This window comes from Heterocephalus glaber, unplaced genomic scaffold (assembly GCF_053883595.1).
Source record: "Heterocephalus glaber isolate CG9 unplaced genomic scaffold, H.glaber_assembly_v1.0 deba00001760, whole genome shotgun sequence".
In the NCBI taxonomy this organism is placed as follows: domain Eukaryota; kingdom Metazoa; phylum Chordata; class Mammalia; order Rodentia; family Bathyergidae; genus Heterocephalus; species Heterocephalus glaber.
The window spans coordinates 4,171,622-4,193,710 of NW_028258457.1; the positions used below are offsets into that span (position 1 = coordinate 4,171,622).

The 22,089-nt window shown below is 52.5% G+C and overlaps 1 protein-coding gene across 2 annotated transcripts; it reads right to left on the minus strand.

The window, feature by feature from the left end:
* Window positions 1-200: 200 nt before the first annotated feature.
* Window positions 201-8,504, minus strand: Abhd17a (abhydrolase domain containing 17A, depalmitoylase). Of its 2 annotated transcripts, none has more exons than XM_004865920.2 (5): window positions 8,348-8,504; window positions 4,484-5,036; window positions 3,221-3,415; window positions 749-928; window positions 201-637 (listed from the first exon to the last, which is right to left on the minus strand). In XM_004865920.2, exons 2-5 carry the CDS (start codon window positions 4,813-4,815, stop codon window positions 412-414), a joined length of 933 nt encoding a protein of 310 aa, XP_004865977.1. In that variant the 5' UTR covers window positions 4,816-5,036; window positions 8,348-8,504; the 3' UTR covers window positions 201-411. The 2 variants fall into 2 exon arrangements, with proteins under 2 accessions (XP_004865977.1, XP_087057516.1); XM_087201390.1 differs by lacking the exon at window positions 8,348-8,504 and adding an exon at window positions 7,674-8,325.
* Window positions 8,505-22,089: the final 13,585 nt, after the last annotated feature.

The following is a 22,089-nucleotide window of genomic DNA, read 5'->3' on the forward strand; positions in this document are numbered from 1 at the left end:
CAGGGCAGGAGGGGCTCCAGCAAAGCAACTCCCTGCCCAGGGCAGCTTTGGAGACCTAATTCACCAGTCTCCCTGGAACTCTGCCCCTCAGCCCCATCTCCCATTTCCCCACCTCTGTCTCTTCAGAGCAGCCAGGCCCTGACTGGGACCCACCACCTCCTGGAGCTTACTAGAATCCCCAAGGAAGAGGAGAGGAACCCTAAAATCTTAAATCTTTAATTTTTCACCTCTCTTTGCTTCCAAAAGGAGTGTAGCTCTATGGCCTGCACATTGTCTGTAGCCCCTGGGCCAGGGCGGGGTCCTGGGTGGCCCAGGGGTCCACATGCAGCCCCTTGGGCCTCGGAGAAGGGAGTCCTCCAGGCAGCTGCCTTATTGCTGAGGCCTGGCGCAGTGTGGGGTCACCAGCCAACCCTAGGCACGCTGGCTGGGCAGCTCCTGGGAGATGAAGCGGCGCAGCCGTTCCAGGTACTGGCTGTAGAGCTCAATGTCGTTGTGTCCGGCACCCTCCACCCACAGTGGCTCCACTGCCTTGGGGCAGCGCTCGTACAGTGCCAGACCATGCGAGAAGTCGATCACTTCATCCTCTGTGCCGTGGATGATGAGCACGGGCGACGTGATCTTGGACACCTTCTCGATGCTGGGGGACCGGGCAGGGCAGGTTAGGGCTGGGGGCCCCTGGTGCAGGGATCCAGGACACCCCCCTACACTCTCACCCCACTCCCATCCCATTGTGAGGCCCCACGCTCACTTGGGGAATGCATCGAAGCAGTAGGTCTTCTTGGTGTCAGGGAAGGCGACACGCATGCCTGAGGTGAGCGGCGAGTGCAGCACCACAGCAGCACACTCGTAGCGTGAGGCCAGGTCCACCGTGGGCACTGTGCCAATGCTCTGCCCATACAGGATGATGCTGTCCGGGCTGATGCCATACCTGGGGAGCAGGTGGGAGTGGGACAGGGTCAGCCTTGGCCCCACCCTAAGGCGGGGTCCCCTGCTCCCTGGCTCTGCCCTCTGCTCCTCCAGCATCTACAACACCAAGCTCCCTGCCAGGCATGGTGCCTAATGCCTGAAATTCCAGCAATCAGGATCAAAGTGAGTTCGAAGCCAGCCTGAACTACATAGTGAGACCCTGACTCAAAAAACAAACAAAAACAGGGCCCCGGGGATTTAGCTCAGTGGTGCTGCCACCTGCCTTGCAAGTGCAAGGACCCAAGTTCAATCTGTGGTACCACAAACAAACAAACAAAAACAAACCAAAAAAGAAAAAGAAACAAACATGAAGCTCCCAAGAATGCACCTGATGGACCCTGGGGTGCAGGGCAGGCCTGGCAATTCACCTGCCCCTCCAGGTCACTTCTACCCAACACACACACACACACACACACACACACACACACACAAGCACACACACACACGACCAGGACAGACCTCAGGACCACCTGCCTTCCCTGCACCTGGATGGCTCCAGGCCCACTTGTTCCTACTGCCTGCCCAGAGAGCCCCTCCCAGTGCACCTGCAAGGGGCAGGGCTGCCCTGCTTTCCCACACCTTGGCATCTTGGGTGTCACTGGATGTTTCCACCCAGTTTGGGACCCTTCTCCCCGAGCCCGATGAGGGGCTCAGCAGGACACCCTGCAGCAGTAGAGGCAGGGCTGTGGGAGGTGGATGCCAGTGAGGCCTCCAAGCCTCTCCCTGCAGGACAGGTGCTCAGGTCCTGTGTCTGTCCTGCCTGGCCAGCGTCATCCCACCAGCAGCAAGCTGGTGTGCAGCCCACCTCCCAGGTTCACTTATCCAGCACTGTACCGGCTCCATGGCCCCCTCCCACCTATTCTTGATCCACAAAGGGACCCACTAGGGCCAGGGATTTAGCTCAGTGGTTTCGCTGGCTGCTGTGCAAGTGAAAGGACCTGAGTTCGATCCCCAGTACCAAAAACAAACAAACAAACAAACAAAGGGACCCACTGGGCCCTCTGCCCCACAGGGTTGAACACTTGGTGGACAGGAAATGAACATCTGGGCAGCCTCATCCCACCTGCTTATCCATCCAAGGGTTCCCTGTACCAGTCTCTAGCCCTTGGCCCAGACCCCCCAGCTCCATGGCCACCACTTTATTAAGTACCAGTGCTGCCTTGTCACCCAGCTTTAAGCAGGAGTACCTAACTGCCACCTGGACATCTCTGACTGGGCACCCTGACCTGTCCTGGCCACACCCTCCTTCCCCAGGCCTCCAGAGACCCTGACCCAGGACTCAGGCCCAACCTTCCCCACCTCCCACTGCATCTCCCAGCTGTGGGCTTGGGGCCAGTCCCAGGATGACAGTTCTGGTGGCAAGACAGAGGGACAGAGCTCAGGGCACATACCCCACACCTGGGTGAGATTCTACTTGTGCCCCAGGCAGTGGGAACAGGGTGGGCTATGCATGCTGAGGTCACATGCACCTGCAGCAGAGCAGAAGGGATGCTCAGACAGGTCCCCAGTACCAACATGGTGTCAGGGGACCAGGCCCCCAGGCCTCATTGAGACTGCCTGGAGCTTCACCATGGCGACCAGCACAGTGCCTCCCCAGGGCAACTGACTTCCCCATGCTGCACCTGGGCCCACAGGGCGGGTCAAACCTGCTAGCCAAGTGGAGCTGAGACAGGCAGCCCTGAGCAGGTGCTGAGATGCCACCTTCAGGAGGCAAGGACTGGGCTGCCCTCTGCAAAGGCTGGTCAGGCCATAAAGCAAGCGCGCCACACAGACCAACCTGAAAGTGAGCAGGGTGCTGCCTAACACCTAGCAACCAGGAGGGCAGGTACTGGACCAAGGGACCCCATGGCTAAAGGTCTGGCATCAAAGCTGGCCAACCACAGGACAGAACCCTCTGGCCCAGCTGAAGCCCCTACCCGCCCACTGGACCAGGGTGTGGCTGTGGAACAGGGCCACCTAGGACACCTAGGACCCTGGGTACAGTGGTCCAGCCTCACCTTGCACCCCAAGGACCCCTTCTCATCATCACGTCCTCATGCAGATGGACCCTCACTCCCTTGTGAACAGCCCCAGGCCTGGAGGACCCTTGGCCCCATCTCGGGCACAAGGACATGGGTGTCCACACACCCAGCCCATGCTGCCAGCATCCTTTAACCAAGCAATGGACCTGGGGTCGGCTTCCTTCCATCCCAGGGAAGCTCAGTCACCTCCCTAGGGGGCCCTGCAGCTGTCCCTGCCCCTCAGGTGGCCTCACCTGGTACGCAGGGCCTGCCAGGCGGCGTCGATGTCAGCATAGAGGTTCTTCTCAGAGGGCCGGCCTGAGCTGACGCCATAGCCGGAATAGTCATAGGAGAAGATGTTGCAGCTGAGGCGGGTGCCTAGGCCGATGTAGAAGCTGCTCATCTGGCCCAGGTCCACGGCATTGCCGTGTGAGAAAAGAACCGTGTACCTGGGGGCACAGGTCAGGAGACGGGAGCACAGGCCTGGCCCAGGAGCTGTCCCAGGGCAAAGGACTCAGGACAGTCCCTCCTGGCAGCCAGAGGCACCCGCTGCCTCATCCTCTCCCCTCTCACAAGGCCACACAGCCAAGGGGACAGGGGTGCTGGGGGCACAGGTGGCCTGGGTTTCTCCCACTGTGATAGCCCAAAGGCCTTGGGCCTTCATCTGAAAGGGACACTGATGCACCTTGAGCTCAGCAAGTTGCAGCAATCACCACCACCAACTCTGTGGGACTGTGGCCACCTCTGCTGCAGAAGGTCTCCTGCAGTGGCCTCAGCAGCCCAAGGTAGCTGGTGCTACTGCTCGGAGCCTCTCCGGGGCAAAAGCCAGGGCCATGGACGTGACATCTGTGTGCTCTCAAGGAAGGGACACTTCACTGCTGTGAGATAGGGGACCCACCCGGGCCCCCAACAAATGAGTAAGGCCAGCCCTATGCACAGAAGGCCCATGGCCACCCCATGAAGCCTGCAGCGGGACTAGGGCCTGTCCAAAGTCAGGCCAAGGATAAGTACTGGGCTGGCCCTGCATATGGGCGGCTTCCCACACCTGCAACCTGGCCGGAAGCTAACAGCCTGCCCTTCAGGCTCAGAGAGGACCTGGCAGAGAGAACCCCACCCACCTCGGGCTGGGCCAGGTAGGTAGCTCTGGGGAGCAGGCCACAGCAGTCACCTGGGGAGATCTAAGGCGTCTCCTCCCCTGACCTCTGTGCTCATCAGTAAGATGAGGCGCCAAGGAGCTTCCCAGGGGTCTGCACATGGAAGGGGTCTGCACATGGAAGGGGACTGGCCATCTCTCAGCAGCAGCAGACAGAAGGCCTGCTCTTGCCCAGTCTGGGCAGCTGCCTGATTAGTAAGACAAAGTGAGAGCGAGGACAGGCACCATGCCCACGCCAGCTACTTGGCCTTTTCACCCCAGCTCAGGACCTTCAGTACCACCACCTGCCCTACCACGTGCCCTGGGTGGGAAGAGAAGCCCGAGAGCAGGGTGCCAGGTGCCCCTGCACCCCACCAGCTCTCACCTGGCCCCAGGCACGCAGCGCACATACATGCAGGAGATACGGTTGCCACGGGCACTCTTGGTCAGGAAGACCTCGATGGTGTCCAGCTCTCGCTGACCGTACTGGAAGTCAGCGCGCTCCGTCAGGTGCACCTTCCAGCGCCCTGGGGTACCTGCAGAGGCCCGCAGGGTCCCTGATGGGGCAGCCCCGGCCCCGCCAGGTGCTGGGTCGGGCTCAGGTAACAGTGAATAGGTGGGCTCAGGCGGCAGGAAGGCGAGCTTGGCAGCAATGCGGCCAGGGCAGGGCGGACAGCAGAAGAGGCAGCAGAGTTCGCTCACTGACAAGCCGTTCATGGCGGGCGGGCACCGGGCCCTGCGCTGGGCCTCCTGTAGGGCACCCACCAACAACACGGCCGGGCCTGGCTTGGCAGGGGAGGTGCAGAGGTGCTTGGACACTCGGCCACCACCCTCAACAACAACCCTGTTAGGAGGCTGTGGCCCAGCCCCATCGAAGTCCAAGCCGAGCCCCCCGGAGCCTTGCAGTCACGGGTCTCCATGGTGTGCCGTGGGAAACCCTGTGGGGACATGGGGCAGGTTTCTTCCAGGAAGCTGGGGCACAGGCCAGGACCCACCCAACCACGCCAGGTAAGGAGGGGCAGCCCTGAGTCCTGCCCATCCCCACAGCCCCATCTCATCCTCTCCTGTCCAGACTGCAACCCCCTTGGCCTCGCTGGCCAGGCCTACCCTCGACAGGAGGACCCTCCAAGGCTTGTATCCCCAACCTTGCCCTCAGCCCGTCACCTGCACAGGGCAAAGCCCTCAGAGCCCTAGCCCACCTCAGCCTCACCAGTAAACTTTCCCTGCCTTGGGCCCAGGAAGATCCTGTCCCTCCCAGGCCTCTGTCCACACTGCTACCCAGACCCTTGTTCTACCCATCTCCGTGTGATCCTTCAAGGACTCATTGGCCATCTTCAGATGAGGGCACAAGTCTCAGACTGAAGAACCCCAGAGCACATGGGCCCCCCTCCTGCAGCACGGCCCCACGAGCTCACAGACTGTCAGTAGACAGAGCTACCCACAGAGGAAATACAACAAACAAAGGCTCCTGAAACAAAGGCAGGATACATCTCCGGCTGGGAAGGCCCCATTGAGCCTGGACAATGGCTCTTCCCTGTGCTTGGGCCAGGCCAGGCAAGGTCAGGGGTGGGGTCAGGCGAGGAGCCTGGGCCTGCTGCTTTAATGCTGCAGCCTGAGGCCTCTGTGACCCTCCTGGCCTCAGTGTCCTTATCTACAAATGTGGGTGCCACTTGCCTCAGGGTGCAAATGAGGGAGTAAAACCAGGAAGAGGGGCCTGGCTTAGAAAAAGAACTCAGATGTTCCTTTCTACAGGAAGCTGTTAAATGTGTTAGGTGGACAACAGTTAAGGACCCAGAGCAACTTCCTTTGCATAGGAAGCTGCCAGTCACACAGGTATGAAGACAACATGGAAATCTGAGAAAAACCTATGTACTGACCATACCTTCCCTTATGGACAGGAGTAGAGAACACCCAGGCTCACTCAGCTTTAGATCACAGCATTGGAAGATCTGCTGTGGGACAAAGGCCCTCACAGCCCACAGATATGTACCCTCCAGACCTCAGATGTGAGGCTCAGGGGTGGAGAGAGACACACCCAGTCACCAAGATCCAGGAGCACACAGGAAGGAGTGCTGTGAAAGCCAGGGCAGGGGTAAGGACAGAGTCATTGAGCCCCAAACTCCCATGCAGGTAGCAGATCTCACATGGGAGACTTTTCAGAAGGGGAAGTCTATGATACCAGTTCTCAAAAAGAGGTGGTCCTGCCCCCCAGGGGCCCGGGCAATGTGTGGCAACATTTGTGGAAGTTACAACTGAGGGCATGGAGTATGTGAAGGACAGGGATGCTGCTCTGTACCCCGTAACATCCACAACTGCCCCAACAGGGAATGACCTGACCCCAAATGTCCACAGTGTCAAGGTTGAGAAGTGTCAGCTTCAAAATATCCCCAAAAGGGCAAAGGATTTAAGTCAGTGGTTCCACCATCTGCCTCGAAAGTGCAAGGTCCTGAGTTCGATCCCCTGGTACCAAAAAAACCCACAAAAAAACCCAAAGTTCAATGGTGCCGCACCTGCCACTTAAGTGCAAGGTCCTCAGTTCAAGCCTCAGTACCAAAAGAAAAAAAAAGACCCCAAAGGGATAGGGGCCCAGTAGGTAAGGCTCTACTGCTGCTGAGTGGCCTGCTAGAAGGGCTCTGTGATCTGAATGGAAGGCCTGGCTGAGCATCAGGGGGAAGTTAGGAGGCCCCTAACTCCCTGGAGAATGACATGGTTGGACATAGCCCTAGGACCAAAGCTACAGACACAGGTGTCATCCCTGACACTTCTGCACCCTCCAGGTCCAATCCAATCCATGCCCGGGCCTGCTGCTGACTCCACCTGTTTGCCACCACCTGGTCCCTGCCTCTGGAACCTTTCCCTGTCCTGCAGCAACAGTCTCCTTCCTTGGGGGGGGTCACCCCCCAGCAACCATCACCCCACTCCAGGCCATTCTACCTAGCAGCCAAGCAGTCTTCCCACAGCACTAATTTGAGCATCCCGCCATCTCCCGCAGAGGGTATCCCCGTGGCCTCCCACTATTCCCAGATCATGTTCCTCACCACACAGCCCAGCTCAGCCTACCTCTTCGTCTCACACAGCTCCTTCTGCCTCAGGATGCCTCACTTTCCCTGCTGAGAACCTCCTCCCCTACCTTGCTAGCCCATCCTTGTCCATCCTACCCCCGTCAGACCTCACTCCCATGGTTCCACAGCTGGATTTAGTGTTTAATGGGATCCCCACCCCTCAACTACAACTCCATGTGAGCAGGACCAGTAGGTATGTACTTTAGCACAATAACCATTTGCTGAACAGATGGGTAAGGGGCTCAGGAAGAGGGGAAGTTGCAGGAGGAAGAATACCAGGGGTCAGCTAGGTCCTTCCTAGGACCTCCCACGTGTCACAGATGGGTCTGGGTGGGAAGCATACACCATGATAGCTCTTTCACTGGGCACCCACAACCCCAACAACTGCAACCACAAGCTCACAACTGTGCAGCCCTCAGCCAGGCCCTAGTGGGCACCAGTATTAAAAGGGCCAAAAAGCAGCCAAATATATTCTAAACGACCTACATAGGACTGCGGGCCATGGGACCTCACCCAGCCAGTCAAACTCCCTGCAGGAAGGTACACAGAAAGTGGTCAGGTGGCAGCGAGTTCCAGAAACTGCAGGCTCCTGGCTAGGACAGAGTATAACAGAAAGAAGGGTCGCAGAGGGAGCCAGGGCCAAGAGCCCAGCTGCGGAGTCGGAACTTCATCCTGGAGGAAACGAGGAGCCACAGAGGAGCCCTGGGCCCAGGTGGAAACCACAGGTGAAGAACTGTGGACTGAACTCTGGGTGCACCTGAAGAACCGCTGGAGAGGGGGCAGCCCTGTTCGGGGGTCCCACGGGCAGGAAGACGCATGACGATGGCTGTGGAGGGATGCGACGGGGAGCCCCGGTTAAGGGGCTGGGGACAGGATCCGGGATAGGAGCAGAGTCCGCCGCCCGGCCGGGCACTCCCCACGGCGGGGGCCACGTTCCCAGGAAAGTGGGCGATCGCTCCACACCGAGGGCTGTGTGGACGGCGGACAGGGCTTCACCCGGGTCCGCAAAACTAGCCTGCGGACCCCATCCCAGGTCTGGGATCTCCGGACAGGATCCGCAACCGCCCGGGAGTGCGGGGTTCTCGGGAGCGTCCGATCCGACTGCCCTGGCCGCGCAGCCTGGCCAAGCTCCCCAAACGGCAGTGGCTGGGACGCAGGGCGTCCCGTTGCCCCTGCCCCGCACTCACCTCCCCGGCCCGCGCCCCCCGGCCCCGGGGCCGCGCTCCATGGCTCCCGTCCGCCCGCCCTAACGTCAGTCGGTCCGTGGGCGTCTGGGCCCAGCCTCCTGCACCGCTGCAACTGCAGCCACCTCTCCCCTACGGGCGGAAGTGAACCTCGCTCTCGCCACCGCCCCGGAAGTGACGCGAGGGTGAGCGCTGCCGAGGCCTAGTGCGTCCGGAGGCGGGGCTAGACCTGGGGCGGGGTCTGAGCCCAGTTGAGAATATCCAGTTGGCTCATTGGTTCTTTTTTGGTTTTTTAGTGGCTTTTTTTGCTTTTTAAAATTTTTGTTATTTTATTATTTTCTGTCTTTGACTTTTTTTAGATTCTTTTCACTGAGCTACATCCACAGCCCTTTTTACATTTTTTTATGTTGAGACATAAAAATCGCTACATTGCCCGGGTTGGGCTTCAACTTGTGATCCCCCTGCCTGAGCCTGCTGGAGTTCTGGGATTACAGACATGCGCCACACGCCCGGCTGTATCTTTTTGTTGTTGTTGTTTTGTAATTGTTGTTTTGTAATTGTTGTTTTGGTTTGGGTTTGTGAGTGTGTAATATTGGGGGGGGGTTGTACCCAGGATCGAACTTGGGACCTTGTGCTTGTGAGGCAGGCGGCAGAACCACTGAGCTAAATCCCTGGCATGTGGTTTTTTTTTTTTTGAGATAGGGTCTCACTGTGTAGCCTGGGGTCGCCTCGAACTCAAAGATATCCTCCTGCTTCACCCTCCCCAGTGCTGGGATTACAGGCATGCACCACTGCAGTCTAGCCTCTTTTTGTTTTGTTGTTGTTGTTACTTGTTTTGTTTTGTTTTGTTTCTTGAGACAGGGTCTTACTTTGTAGTGCAGGCAGGCCTTGAACTCACTAGGTGGCCAAGGCTGGCCTTAAACTCACTGCAATCCACCTGTCTCAGCCTCTCAAATCCTGGGATTGCAGGTATATGCCACCACACCTGGCTACATCATTATTTTTTTAAACTGCCAAACTAGGACGCTGGGGCTAGCTACCTGTTCTTGTAAATAGTTTTATTTAATGGTAGAGATGGAGGTGTAACACAGTGGTACTGCGCATTCTTAGTTAGCATGCACCAGCCAAGCCTTAGTTTCCATCCCCAGCACCAGATTAAATAAAGTTTTATTGGAACCAGGGACCTGGAGAGGGGGAGAAAAATGAGGCAAGATTCCTTTTTTTTTTTTTGGTATAGGGATCAAACTCGGGACCTTGCACTTGCGAAGCATGAGACAGAACCACTGAGCTAAATCCCCAGCCTGAGCCAAGGTGATACACACAAGTATGGGGCCCCATCCTGTCTTTATGTAAAATCTTTTTTTTTTTTTTTTTTTTGATGCCGGGGATCAAACTAGGGTCCCTGCGCTTACACGGCAGGCAGTAAAACCACTGAGCTAAATCCCCAGCCCTTTTATTTAAAATCTTCATACATTGTTTATCATGAGTTTTGTTGTTTTTTGTTTTTCTGTACTGAGGATCAAACCCAGGAGTACACTACCACTGAGCTACTGAGCTACATCCCCAGCTCTTCAACTTATTTATTTGTTTCCTTGTTTGGCTTGATTTGGTTTTTGAGACAGGGTCTAGCTCAGGCCAGCTTTGAACTCACTATGTAGCCTAAGCTGGCTCAAACTTGCAGCAATCCTCCTGACTGTTTTGCAAGTGCTAGAATTACAGGCGTGTACCACCATGCCTGGTTTATGTTTTATTTTGAGATGAGAGCTCGCCAAATTGCCCAGGCAGGACAGAAATTTGTGATCCTCCTCCCTCAGCTTCCCTTGGCACTGTGATCACAGTTACAGTTGTGAACCACCGTGCCCCACAGATTATTTTTGTACTTCTAAAATATTGCATTAAATATTATTAACCCTGACAGTTGAAATTTGGGGTATTCCTTAAATTTGGTAACTGGAGGGGCTGGGGATTTAGCTCAGTGGTTCCGCCACCTGCCTCCCAAGCACAGAGACCCGAGTTCGATTCCCAGTACCAAAAAAAAAGAAATTTGGTACCTGGGAGAAGCACCAGGTCTTGCCAGTCCTGAGCCCTAAGGCTGCACCTCTCTCCCAGCAGCAACAGCTTTTCCCAGCTCCAAACCCTGTCCTTCCCGGCAGACAGCTGGAGCCCCTCCTGGCCCAAGAGTGCTAATCTCTGGCCCCACTTCTCCAGATAAGCTTGAGGCTGAGGATCATAGGTAGACCACACACACACACACCCACACACACACATTTGGAAGTCAGGAATCAGCTGCTGGAGAAGACTGGGGTTTAGGAATTCAAACTCTCCAGGGGTGGATTGGACCATTTTATGGCTCCCCAGAGTGTTGTCCCATCTCCGGCCCCCAGCAATTCCTGCTGCCTCCCTGAGCTGGAGGGGGACTGCCTACAAGCACTCCCTATCTGCTGGGCACTTCTTATTTTTTATTTTTTTGTACTGGGGATTAAAACTGGAGCCTTTGCACCAAGTCACATCCCTAACCCCTTTTTCTGTTCTTTGAGACAGTCTTGCTAAATCGCCCAAGCTGGGTTCCAATTTGCAGTCCTCCTGCCTGAGCCTCCGACAGTGCTAGGATTACAGGCTTTACTACACAAGCAACTCTGCTGTGCCCCTTAAGGTTCCCTAAGGTTTGGGGCGGTGATTTAGCTCAGTGGTTTCACCACCTGGTGTGAAAGCACAAGGACTCAAGTTCAATCCCCAGTACCAAAAAAAAAAAAAAGTTCCCTGGGGTTAAGATTCTTCCCAGGTGCAAAGGTCAGAACAGCTCCTTGTGACTTCCTTGAGGAACAGGATTAGGAGGAGGCCTGTCCTTCAGCCCTGTTTTTCTCTTCAGGCCTGTCATGCAGAGCTAGAAGGAGCCAGGGCTGGACACACCAGAAAACCCAGCTCTGCCTACAAGGAGAACCAGAAGGACCACAAGGAGCCACTGTGAAGGGCAGGACCCTAGGAGGTGGCCATAAGGCTCCATTTTCCAGCCAAGTGGAGCCTGCTCCAGGGCGCTCTGTAAAAGCTAAAGCCTTCGAAGCAAACTTCCAATGTGTCAGAAAGATGGCCAGCATTTTTCTTCCCTAAGTACCCTGGAGGAGCCAGGCCTGGTAATGCACTCATCCTCCCAGCATTCTGGGAAGCTAAGGCAGAAGTTTGAGCCCAGCCAGGGCAATTTAGCAAGACCTTGTCTCAAAATAAAAAGGGTTGAGGATGGAGCTCAGTGCAGAGGCCCTGGGTTCAATCCACTGTCTTGAAAACAAAACACAGGGCCAGGGATTTAGCTCAGTGGCAACTCTCCTGTCCTGAGTTTGATCCCCGGTACAAAAAGAAAAAAAGAAAGAAAGAAAGAAAGAAAGAAAAAAAAGAACACAAAACAAAACCCAAAACCTTGAAATAGGAGCTGGACATGGTGGCACATGTTTGTGATCCCAGTACTAGGGAGGTTGAGGCAGGAGGCGTGCCGTGAGTTCAAGGCCAGCCTGAGCTACAAAGCAAGACTGTCTCAAAAAAACAGAAACAAACAAACAAAAAGATAACAACAACAACAAAGCAACAGGGCCAAGCAACTATGGACAGAAAAATCTGAAACTGGGTGCCAAAAGAAACCTGTATGCTGCCACACGTGCCCGACAAGCGCAAGGTCCTGAGTTTGAACTCTGATATACAAAAGGAAGGAAGGAAGGATGGGAGGGAGGGAGGGGGGGGGGGAATCTGCGTAGAAATTGGTTATGTCAGGGTTGTTATCACAGAGAGGGGAGGCTGACTAACAGACTGTGTGTGTGTGTTTAGGACGAGATTTCCAGGGCACTAAGAGGCCCCACCCTGGGCAATATACAAGTGTGGAGGCCACACTGTCCAGGGAAGGTGGGGACAAAACAAACAGAAGAGGAAAGGTAAACCACCACTGTCTCTCCCTCCCTCTCTGTTCTGGAACTTCCAACCCCTACTCTGGGATATTGGTGACCCTGATCCCTAGGTCTCCAGACTCAGACCTTGACCTACACTATTAGCCTCCTGTTCTCCTTTGACTCCACTGAATGGCACTGTCTTTTCTGCTCATTTCCAGCTTGCCCTGGGCAGACCTGGGCATCCCACGTTTTGTGATCACATGGGTCAATTCCCGTGATTCATCTTTTTTTATATATCTCCAGCTCTTTGATGTTTCTGTTTCACTAAAGAACCCTGACTAATAGAACTAGTTCAAAATCCAAAAGGTTGCTGGGTGTGGTGGCACATGCCTACTAACCCAGCACTCAGGAGGCTGAGGCAGGAGGATCCCCATGCATTCAAGGCCAGCCTGAACTACACACCAAGACCCTGTCTAAAAAAAACCCAAAAAACTGCCTCACAAGCACAAGGTCCTGAGTTCAATCCCCAATACCAAGAAAAAAGAAAAATTTCTGTCAGCTGGGTTTGGTGGTACATACCTCTAATCCAGCACTCTGGGAATGTGAGCCCAGCCTGGCCTAATTATTTATTTATTTTGTTTGTTTGATCTTTTGGGGGCAAAGTCTTGCTATATATTTCAGGCTGGCCTTGAACTCACTATGTAGCCCAGGCTGGCCTCAAACTCACAGTGATCCTCCCACCTTAGCCTCCTGAGTACTGAGATTACAGGCGTACACCACCAAGCCCAGCAAGCCTAGACAATTTAGCGATTTAGGGAGACACTGTCTCAAAATAAAAAAGAAGAAAGAAGGAAGGGTAGGGGTGGAGTTCAGTGTGAAGGCCCAGGTGGGACATTCCCCACGAGCTGCCAGGAACCAGTGAAGCAGATTTCTGGAAGGGCCCACGCCGCCCGCCGCAGAGAAATACTCGACTCCTTTGGACAAAACCCCACCACAGTAGAACATTGAGGAGACACTGGGGCCTGAGGTCACTAGGAATGTTTACTGTTCATCAGGATTTGATGTGATTTCTGAGTTTGCTTTGGTTTTGCTTTGCAAAGGGTGTTTTTCACCTGCCTGAAGCCGAAACATAACTAGATCGATTTAAAAAGTCTTACTTTTTTTTTTTTTTCAGTAGTAGGGATCTCCACATTGAGCTCCATCCCCAACCCTTTTTAAAACTTTTTTATTGTGAAACAGGATCTCGTTAAATCACTAAGTTGCCCAGGCTGGGCTCAAACTTGCGATCCTCCTGCTTCAGCCTCTGAGTGCTGAATCACAGATGTGTGCCACCACGCCCAGCCAGAAGACTTGCTATTAAGTATTAATATTTGCTGCAATCAGTGGTCACTTGGAAAATCTTTTTGTGTTCAGATACTGAGCCTTTGTAAGGGTTGACTACCTCAGATTTGCTGCACCTTTTGCGGACTTCATGTGGATCACAACTTCTGGATAAGAAGGTTCAGCTATTGAAGTGTCAATATGAACCTTGAAACCAGCTCTACTGGATTCCTATCAGAGATCCTGCAGAAAGCCAGCCATCTGGGTTCTGATCTGCTGTAAAAGATGAGGATTTAAGTGACCTTAACTAACCTGTCCTGTGCCCTACCCTAAGGAGTACTCTGTAGTAAGCTGTAGCTATCTTGGACTTTTTGGAACATGCTACTTTCAAAAGAACTGATGTGTTCAGATCATCTGAGTAGGGCTGTGATTTATAATTCCAATTTTTAGTTATAGTCTGAGGAAACTACAAATTAAATTCTACCAAACTTGAGTCCACTATGTGGGAAAGGGGGTGGGCTGGGGGAGTAACTAGTTTCCTTTAGTAGTTTTTTTTTTTTGGTACCGGGGATCGTACTCAGGTCCTTGCGCTTACACAGCAGGTGGAGAAACCACTGAGCTAAATCCCCAGCCCTAGTAGTTTTTTTTTTTTTATTTGGACAGTGCTTTTTCTGTGTTCCACATTAAGGGCTTTTTTGCTTTGACTTGGAGTAAGTTCTTTGACAGGGCATATCGCTTGGTTAAGTAACCTGAAATATGCATTTGAATTGTGACATCTCATAAATCTGGCAATCACTAGAGTGGAACCAAATAGCCTTTGATATCAAGGGCAGTGGATACTGGAGGCTCTACCTCAGGTGCTGCTACAGCCTCTTCTAATCAGGTCTAAATTGTATGGTAAACTGCTGTGGAAAAAGTATGGTTTCTGCTCAGGCTAAGGCAGTGGTGGTGAACCTATGGCGGCACGTGGGCCCCAGCAGGCTGTTTGTTATCATTGAAAGTGCTAAAAGGTTTGCCATCACTAGGCTAAGGGATTCACTGACTTGTCCTACAGATTCAAAGCCATACAAGCTAAACCTCACCTAGCACTCATTTCAGTTTCATGGATCTTTCGTGATCTTTGAGGATTCCATACATACTTATGTGCAGATTTTTAAGGTATTGGCCATTCTGTAGATGCAGTGATTGTCCCAGCTAGCTCTGTTACCAACCTTTTGGTGTGTCTTCATAATGCTCATTTGGAAAAGCAGGCTAAAGACACACTGGTACATTGAGGCTGGGGATTTAGCTCAGTGGGACCATGCCTGCCTTGCAAGCACAAGGTCCTGAGTTCAATCCCTGGTACAAGAAAAACAAAAACAAAGACATTGATGTAGCACTTCTGCTTTTAATAACCGCAGACTACAGACTATTCAGTAGTACATAGTAGTCTTTACAAGATATGTGGAGAAGCTTCTCCAGACTACTGAACTTTTTTCCACCTAATGAGATAGTCTAGCAGGTTCTTCCCTAGTCTGGTATGTTTGGTTCAGCAGTATTTCACAGTGGTAGTGACCACTTGATGCAGAGTCTGGGTTTCTCTATAATAAATCCCTTTCCCAAATGCAGGAGTTGCAGACATGCTACTGGCAAGAGTAAAGAGGGAGAGAGAAAGAGACACAAAACAACATGAAAAATAGAAGGAAAAAAATGGAAACAAAGCTTCTGTATATAGGCAGGGAAGGGGGCTTGAGGGGGGAAATGGGATAAAATAAAATAAAATTTAATTTAAAAAAGAGTAAAGCAAGTGGGTAAGTAAACCTGTCCTGGTGTTGGGGGGATTTTCTTGTAGGACTTCAGTCTTGGTGACCATGCTGGGGCAGGAATCAGACTCCTAGAAGGGCCGAACACAGTGCCTCCTGACAGCCCCTGCTGGCCACTGTGGGCAGCAATGTGGACATTATTTGAGGAGGCAGGTATGATGCCTGCCCTCTGGCGTATTTGGCTGGCTGAGCCAGTCAGGGGAGTTTGGATGATGAAGGGAAAAGTAAAAGATTCTTGGTTAAGCTGAAGGCTTCATCTGGGAATCAAAAACAAGTAATCTCTTGGACCTTGAGTCACCACATATTTTCCTTGAAAAGTATGGATTTTCCCACAAAATTTTGTTGGGGGATGTATTATTGAGAGGTGGAGTGAGATAAATTGAGGTTTTATTTACTGGCACACTGTACTGAAAATCTGAAGACCTGCAGCAGACTTAAATTCCAGCTTTTGGGGGAAGGGGATTTAGCTCAGTGGTTTGGCCACCTACTGTGCAAGCGCAAGGACCCAAGTTCAATCCCTGGTACCAAGAAATAAATAAATAAATTCCAGCTTTTGTTATAATTTTTTAAGATTGTGAAATTTAAAAAATGCACATGAATCAAGTTTTTTTGTTTTTGTTTTTTGGTACCAGGGATCAAACTCAGGACCTTGCGCTTTCGAGACAGTGGAACCACTGAGCTAAATTCCTGGCCCTAATCAAGTTTTAATATACTGTATGATGGGTGGATGAGGCAGTCCATTGTGCTATTTCTTTTTTTCTTTTTTTTGGTACCAGGGATCAAACTCAGGACCTTGTGCTTGCGAGGCAGGCGGTGGCACCACTGAGCTAAATCCCTGGGCCTGTGCCATTTCTTTTTTGGGCAAGGTTAGCAGTGCAAAAACTCTGTAACATTAACAAATTCAGTAAAAAGTAAATAATATGGGGGAAAAACAGTAGTAATATTTACGCTTGCCAGTGTTGACTCCAAAGAATGGAAAGCAAGGACTCCATCAGATACTTGTACACATGCATCACAGCAGGCAAACGGTGGAAGTAATTCATGTGTCCATCAATGGACAAATCCAGACAGACAGTGTAGTCCTTCCACATGCTGGAATATTTCTCAGCCAGAAAAAGGAAGGAAATCCTGGCACTGCTACAGCCCAGATGGACCTCAAGGCCGCGCTGCTCAGGGAGCCAAGCCATACACAAAAGGACACGCAACACAGGGCCCCACCCCCAGGAGGCCCAGCGTGGTCAGATCCACAGGGACAGGAAGAAGGAGGTGCTGCCGGGCTGGGGAGGGGACAGGGGTCAGCGTTTCCTGGGGACAGAGCTCAGCTGGGGAGATGGAAAGTCCTGGAGGTGGACAGCAGGGATGGCACACAGCTGTGGAACGTGCTTAATGCTATGAGCTGTGTGCTTAGAAATGGTTACATTTTATATGATGAGTACTTTATACCACAATAAAACAAAAATAGGGCTGGGGATTTAGTCCAGTGGTGCCACCCACGCACAAGGTCCTGAGTTCAATCCCTGGTACAAAAAAATAAATTATAAATAAATAAATAAATAAATAAAAAGTCAGGGTCTCACTAAATGGTATAAGCAGGCATTGAATTCTGATCTTCCTGCCTCAGGCTCCTGAGTAGCTAGGGTTAGAGGTGTCCACTGCTGCAATGGCTCAGGTCTGTTCTTTTTGTTTATTAGTTTTGTTTTTCAGACAGGGTCTCTCTATGCAGTTCCTATGTAGCTCAGGCTGGCCTCAAACTCATACCAATCCTCCTGCCTCAGCCTCCTGAGTACTAGGATTACAGGTCTCAAGCCCACTCTTGGTTTTGGTTTTTTTTTTTTGGTACTGGGGATTGAACTTGGGGTCTTGCACTTGTGAGGCAGGTGTCGGAACCACTGAGCTAAATACCCCAGCCTCAAGTCCATTCTTATAAAGCTGGTTCCACACCACAAGATCCATGTGAAAGTCTGTAGGCTTTTCCTGGAAATCACTATAGGGAGTTTCTGGCTGGGTGTGTCTAAGCCTTAGTTGATTTCAATGAGGAGAGAAAGAGACCCAGCCAGGAAGTGGGTTCCAGACAAGGAAGGAAACAGGGGACATCTTAAAATAGCAGCTGGGCCCAGCTGATCAGAGGTAGAGTCAGGGCTGCCATGGGCCACAGTGAACCAGATGGGCTGGGGCGGAGCACTCTCCAGAGCCCCACCTGCACCCAGCTCCCTGCCCTCTGCACTGCCAGACCCAGCACTTCTGGCCCCCAACTGCCTGCCCAGGAATTGGCTTCAGGAGCTAAACAGAGGAGGCAGGGGGCCCACACTTATAGAGCCCTACTGGTGAGGCTGGTCCAAAGATGCAGAGGCTGTGGCACCACCAGGAGCTGTCAGCAGCGGGACACAGCCTGAGAGTGGAGTTGTTAGACAACAGGACCATGTGGGAACAACAGGGCTGTATTCCTCCAAACCGTGCCAGTGCCAGGCAGTCCTGGGGGTCGGCTCAGTGGTGAACATCTGTTTATCCTGTGTGAGTCATTGCTTCCATCCCCAGCACTAAAAAAACAAAAAGAGTACACTCTAAAATAATAAAAATTATGGAGCTGGGTGTGGTGGCACACACCTGTTATCCCAGCACTCAGGAAGCCGAGCCAGGGGGATCCCTCTAAGTTTGAGGCCAGCCTGGACTACACAGTGAGACTCTGTCTAAAAAAAAAAAAGCCAGCCTGGGGATTTAGCTCAGTGGTTTCACGGCCTGCTGCACAAGCGCAAGGATGGAGTTCAATCCCCTGCACCAAAAAAAAAAGCCATCTGCAGACAGCTTCTGACACTGTGTCCCTTTGACGAAGCTCAGGTGCAGTGGTGGAGGCCCTGGTTAAGACCAGAGCTGTGTCCTGGAGCTGCCACGGGAAGGCTAGGAAGGAGGCTGGAGCTTCCCCAGTCCTGTGGGGAGCAGCCTCCCGTGATCCATGCAGGATATCCTCCTGTCCCTGAGGTGCAAGGCTGGCCCAAACTAGGCCCTAGAGAACACAGGTTCGCCTGTGCCCAGCACCCCCTGGGCCTGGTGTGCACCCCAGAGCCAACGGTTGCAGGAGCCCTGTCACTCTGCCATTGTGCTTCACCTCGGGCCACATCCAGGACCCTGGATTGCCAAGGGGACCTCCCTGAGCAACTCCCTGGTGGAGCTCAAGGCTGAGATGCTGCTGCTGCTCCTGCCCTCACCACCACCCTCTGCACAGGACATGGTGGCTTTGAGGCCCAGGCCTGCCTGGCACCCTCCCCTCCAACTGTCGCTGCCTCTGCTGTCTGGGCTCCCCATGCTTCTAAGAGGAGACAGTTCGGGCATGGCCAGGACCCTGGTCACCACCTGTGCAGCCTGCTGAGAGTCCAAGTCATTGACCCTGAGCTCCACAGCCAGCTGCTCCAGGTGCCCCCCACCTGTGATCAGCCTGGGCACCTGCAAGGGTGTGGGGCTGCAGATGAAGGCCGCAGGCAGTGTCACACAGAGAAAAGGAAGTCGGACACACCACTCTCCTCGGAGGTCCCAGAACCCAAGAGAAGGAGCGCTCCTCACCCTGGCCATCTGCCTTCAAGCTGCTGGAGACCATAAACGGAGTGGTTCAGTCTGGGGCTGCTGGATACACACCTGCTGTGTAGTCCTGCAGGAGCCTTGCTTGGCTGCTGCCCGACCTGTGCCAGCCCAGGACAGTGGCTCCTTGGCATTTACTGTACAGCTGGGAGCGGCAGCCCCTTGCTGTCCTGCTGGAGGGCTCAGGCCCTCCTGGCCTTCCAAGGGGCTGCACCAGGTGGGTTCCTTACTCCAAGCACACCCAGCCTGCAGGCCCCCTGGTCCCCCTGAAGAGTCAGTGCCCTGCCAGCCCCTCCTAACACCACCGAAGCCCTCCCAGTGACCCCACAGGTGTCACCTCACACTGTTTGCCTTCACAGGTCTGCCACCCTGCCTCTCACTACTTTGAGGAGCCCACCCTGGAAAGACTTGGCTCATTTCAAGATCTTGGACTTGCCCCTGCTTCTCTCTGGGCCAGTACTTAGCAGGAAGGCAGGGTTCTCCTCTGCGGGCCCATGTGCCAGGGGGCTCCAGCTGGTGAAAGATATGTAATTCATTTAGAGAATAATAGGATATATTATCATGATAATTACATAGTTTTGGTAAAAAAAAATAATAATAAATCTAGGGCCAGGGATTTAGCTCAGTGGTTCCGGCGCCTGCCAAGTAAGCGCAAGGTCCTGAGTTTGATCCCTGGTACCAAAAAAAAAAAAAGTACCTACCTTTGGGGCTGGGGATTTAGCTCAGTGGTTTCGCCCTGCTGTGCAAGCACAAGGACCTGTGTTCGATCCCCAGTATATATAAAAAAAAAGTATAATAAATCCAGAAACCATCAGATGAGATAGTGCATGTCTATAATCCCAGTACTGGGGAGGGTGGAGCAGGAGGATTGCCACAAATTCTAGGTCAGCCTGGGGTACCTACATAGGAGACCCTGTCTCAAAAAAAGAGGGAAAAAAAAGCACAAGAAACAAAAACAGAGATCATAAATACAGAAACCAAGTCATATAGCTCTGTTATCAATTTTAGTGAGTTGGGAGTGGTGGCACACAGCTACCATCCCAGCACTTAGGAGATGGAGACAGAAGGATCACTGCCAGTCTGAGGCCGAGCATAGTGGGTTCAAGGCCAGCCTGAACTTGCAGTCCTCCTGCCTCAGCCTCTCACATTGCTGGGATCACACCAATGTGCCACTGTGTCACGATTTATCAACTATCAGGTATGAGTGTATGTTCTATATTTGTAAACACCGGCTAGCACCATATGTTTGTCCACACCAGTGTCACTGAAACCCATGAGGACTAGGGGTTATTCTAGTCACTAGGAAATAGAAATCTTTCAATTCCAGGGCTTTCACACTTTAAGTGCTCACCACTGAGCCACAGTCCCATTTCAATCTCATGGAACCACTGTCGTCTCTGCACTCTGTCATTGACAAAAGTCAAATCTCATTATTTGGCATCTCATTGTGTATTCAGTTGTCCCTCAGTATCTGTAGGGGCTTGGTTTGAGCACCCTGTGAATACACTAAAACCCATGAGATGAGCCAGGTGGGGTGGTGCATGTCTGTAATCCCAGGTCTTGGGAGGCTGAGGCAGGAGGATTGCTGCAAGTTCAAGGTCAATGTGAACTACATAGTGAGACCTGTCTAAAAAAAATAAAATAAAATATAAATATAAAGGGCTAGAGACATAGCTCAGTGCAAAGAAACTGGGTTCCATCTCCAGTACTATTAGGAAAAAAAAACAAAAAAAAAAATTAAGGTACAACTTACCCTGTGGTTGGATATGGTTTATGCGGAGCCTCTATTCCAACTATATGGAGACTGCCCCACCCTGCCCTGAGATCAAAGGGAAGAGGCTGACAGGTCTAGCTGGGCAGAGACTACAGCCTCCTGGGGACTCACTGACAGAGGTCTTGAGCCACAGTGAGGGTGAAGTCACCCCCGCCCCCCCAATTTGAGTCAGGAGGAGGGATGTGGATATGGGGCAGGATATGAGCCAGGACAAAAGGAACTCCAGCCTGTTGAAAAGTTCCTGCTTTGTCTCCAGCTAATATCAGAGTCAGACAGATCCCTGAGCCAGGGCCTGGTAGATAGCTCCACACACTTCTCTAATGGTTTGTCTATTTATAGTTTTCTGGGAAACTATGCAGGAAGACTGACCAGAGCTACTTTGGGGCAGTTATGGTGGCTTATTTTTTTAAGCCAAGTTGTCCCTTTGTAGTGGAGGCTACCCTTGAATTCACTATGCACCCCAGGCTGGCCTTAAACTTGCAGCAATCCTTCTGCCTCAGCCTTCCAGAGTACTAGAATCACAAGTGTGTGTCACTATGCCTAGCAGTTATGGTGGTTCTGAGTTAAAATCACCGCAGTCATGTCAAGGTGAATTCCTAAAGCAGTGTGGTGGCACACACCTGTCATCCCAGCACTTTAAGAGGCTGAGGCAGGAGGATTGCAAATTTGCACCCAGCCTGGGCAATTTAGTGACTTAGTGAGACCCTGTCTCAAAATAAAAAATAAGAAAGGGCTGAGGATGTAGCTCAGTGCAAGGACCCTGGATTTGATCCCCAACACTGCCAAAGGAAAAAAAATCCTTAGACACTCAAGGTTCACATTCTAGAAGCCAGGTCCCCAGCATGAGGGTATGGGGGATGCTTTTAGAGATGCATGCAGTGGGACTCTCCCTCACGAATGTATTAATGCTCGTACTTCTGAGAGGGCTGGGTCTCACAGGATGAATTGCTTCTCAAGACAGCAGACTGAGCTAGAAACAGTAGTGCACAAGTCATTCCAGCACTGGGGAGGCTGAGGCAGGATGGTTGGGAGTGAGTTCAAGGCCAGCCTGGGCTACATAGTGAGACTGTCTCAAAAGATAAAAAACAGGGAAACAGGGAGAGGGAGGGAGGGAGGGAGGGAGGGAGGAGGGAGGGAGGGAGAGAGAGAGAGGAAGCAGATTGTTAGAAGGCAAAGTAGTCCCATGTGCTTGCTTCATTCAGCAAGCAGCTGTTTCCCCACCTGCTTCTCCACCCTGTTGGGACACAGCCAAGAAGCCCTGGCCAGGATCTTGGAGCCTGGTGTTTGGACCTCGCAGCTGCCAGAATTGTGAGCCAATCAACCTCTGGTTATAAAGCCCTCAGCCCAGGATAGTTTCCCATCGCAAAAAGGAAACGGCCTCAGACAATTTGCATACAGAGGTGCGTA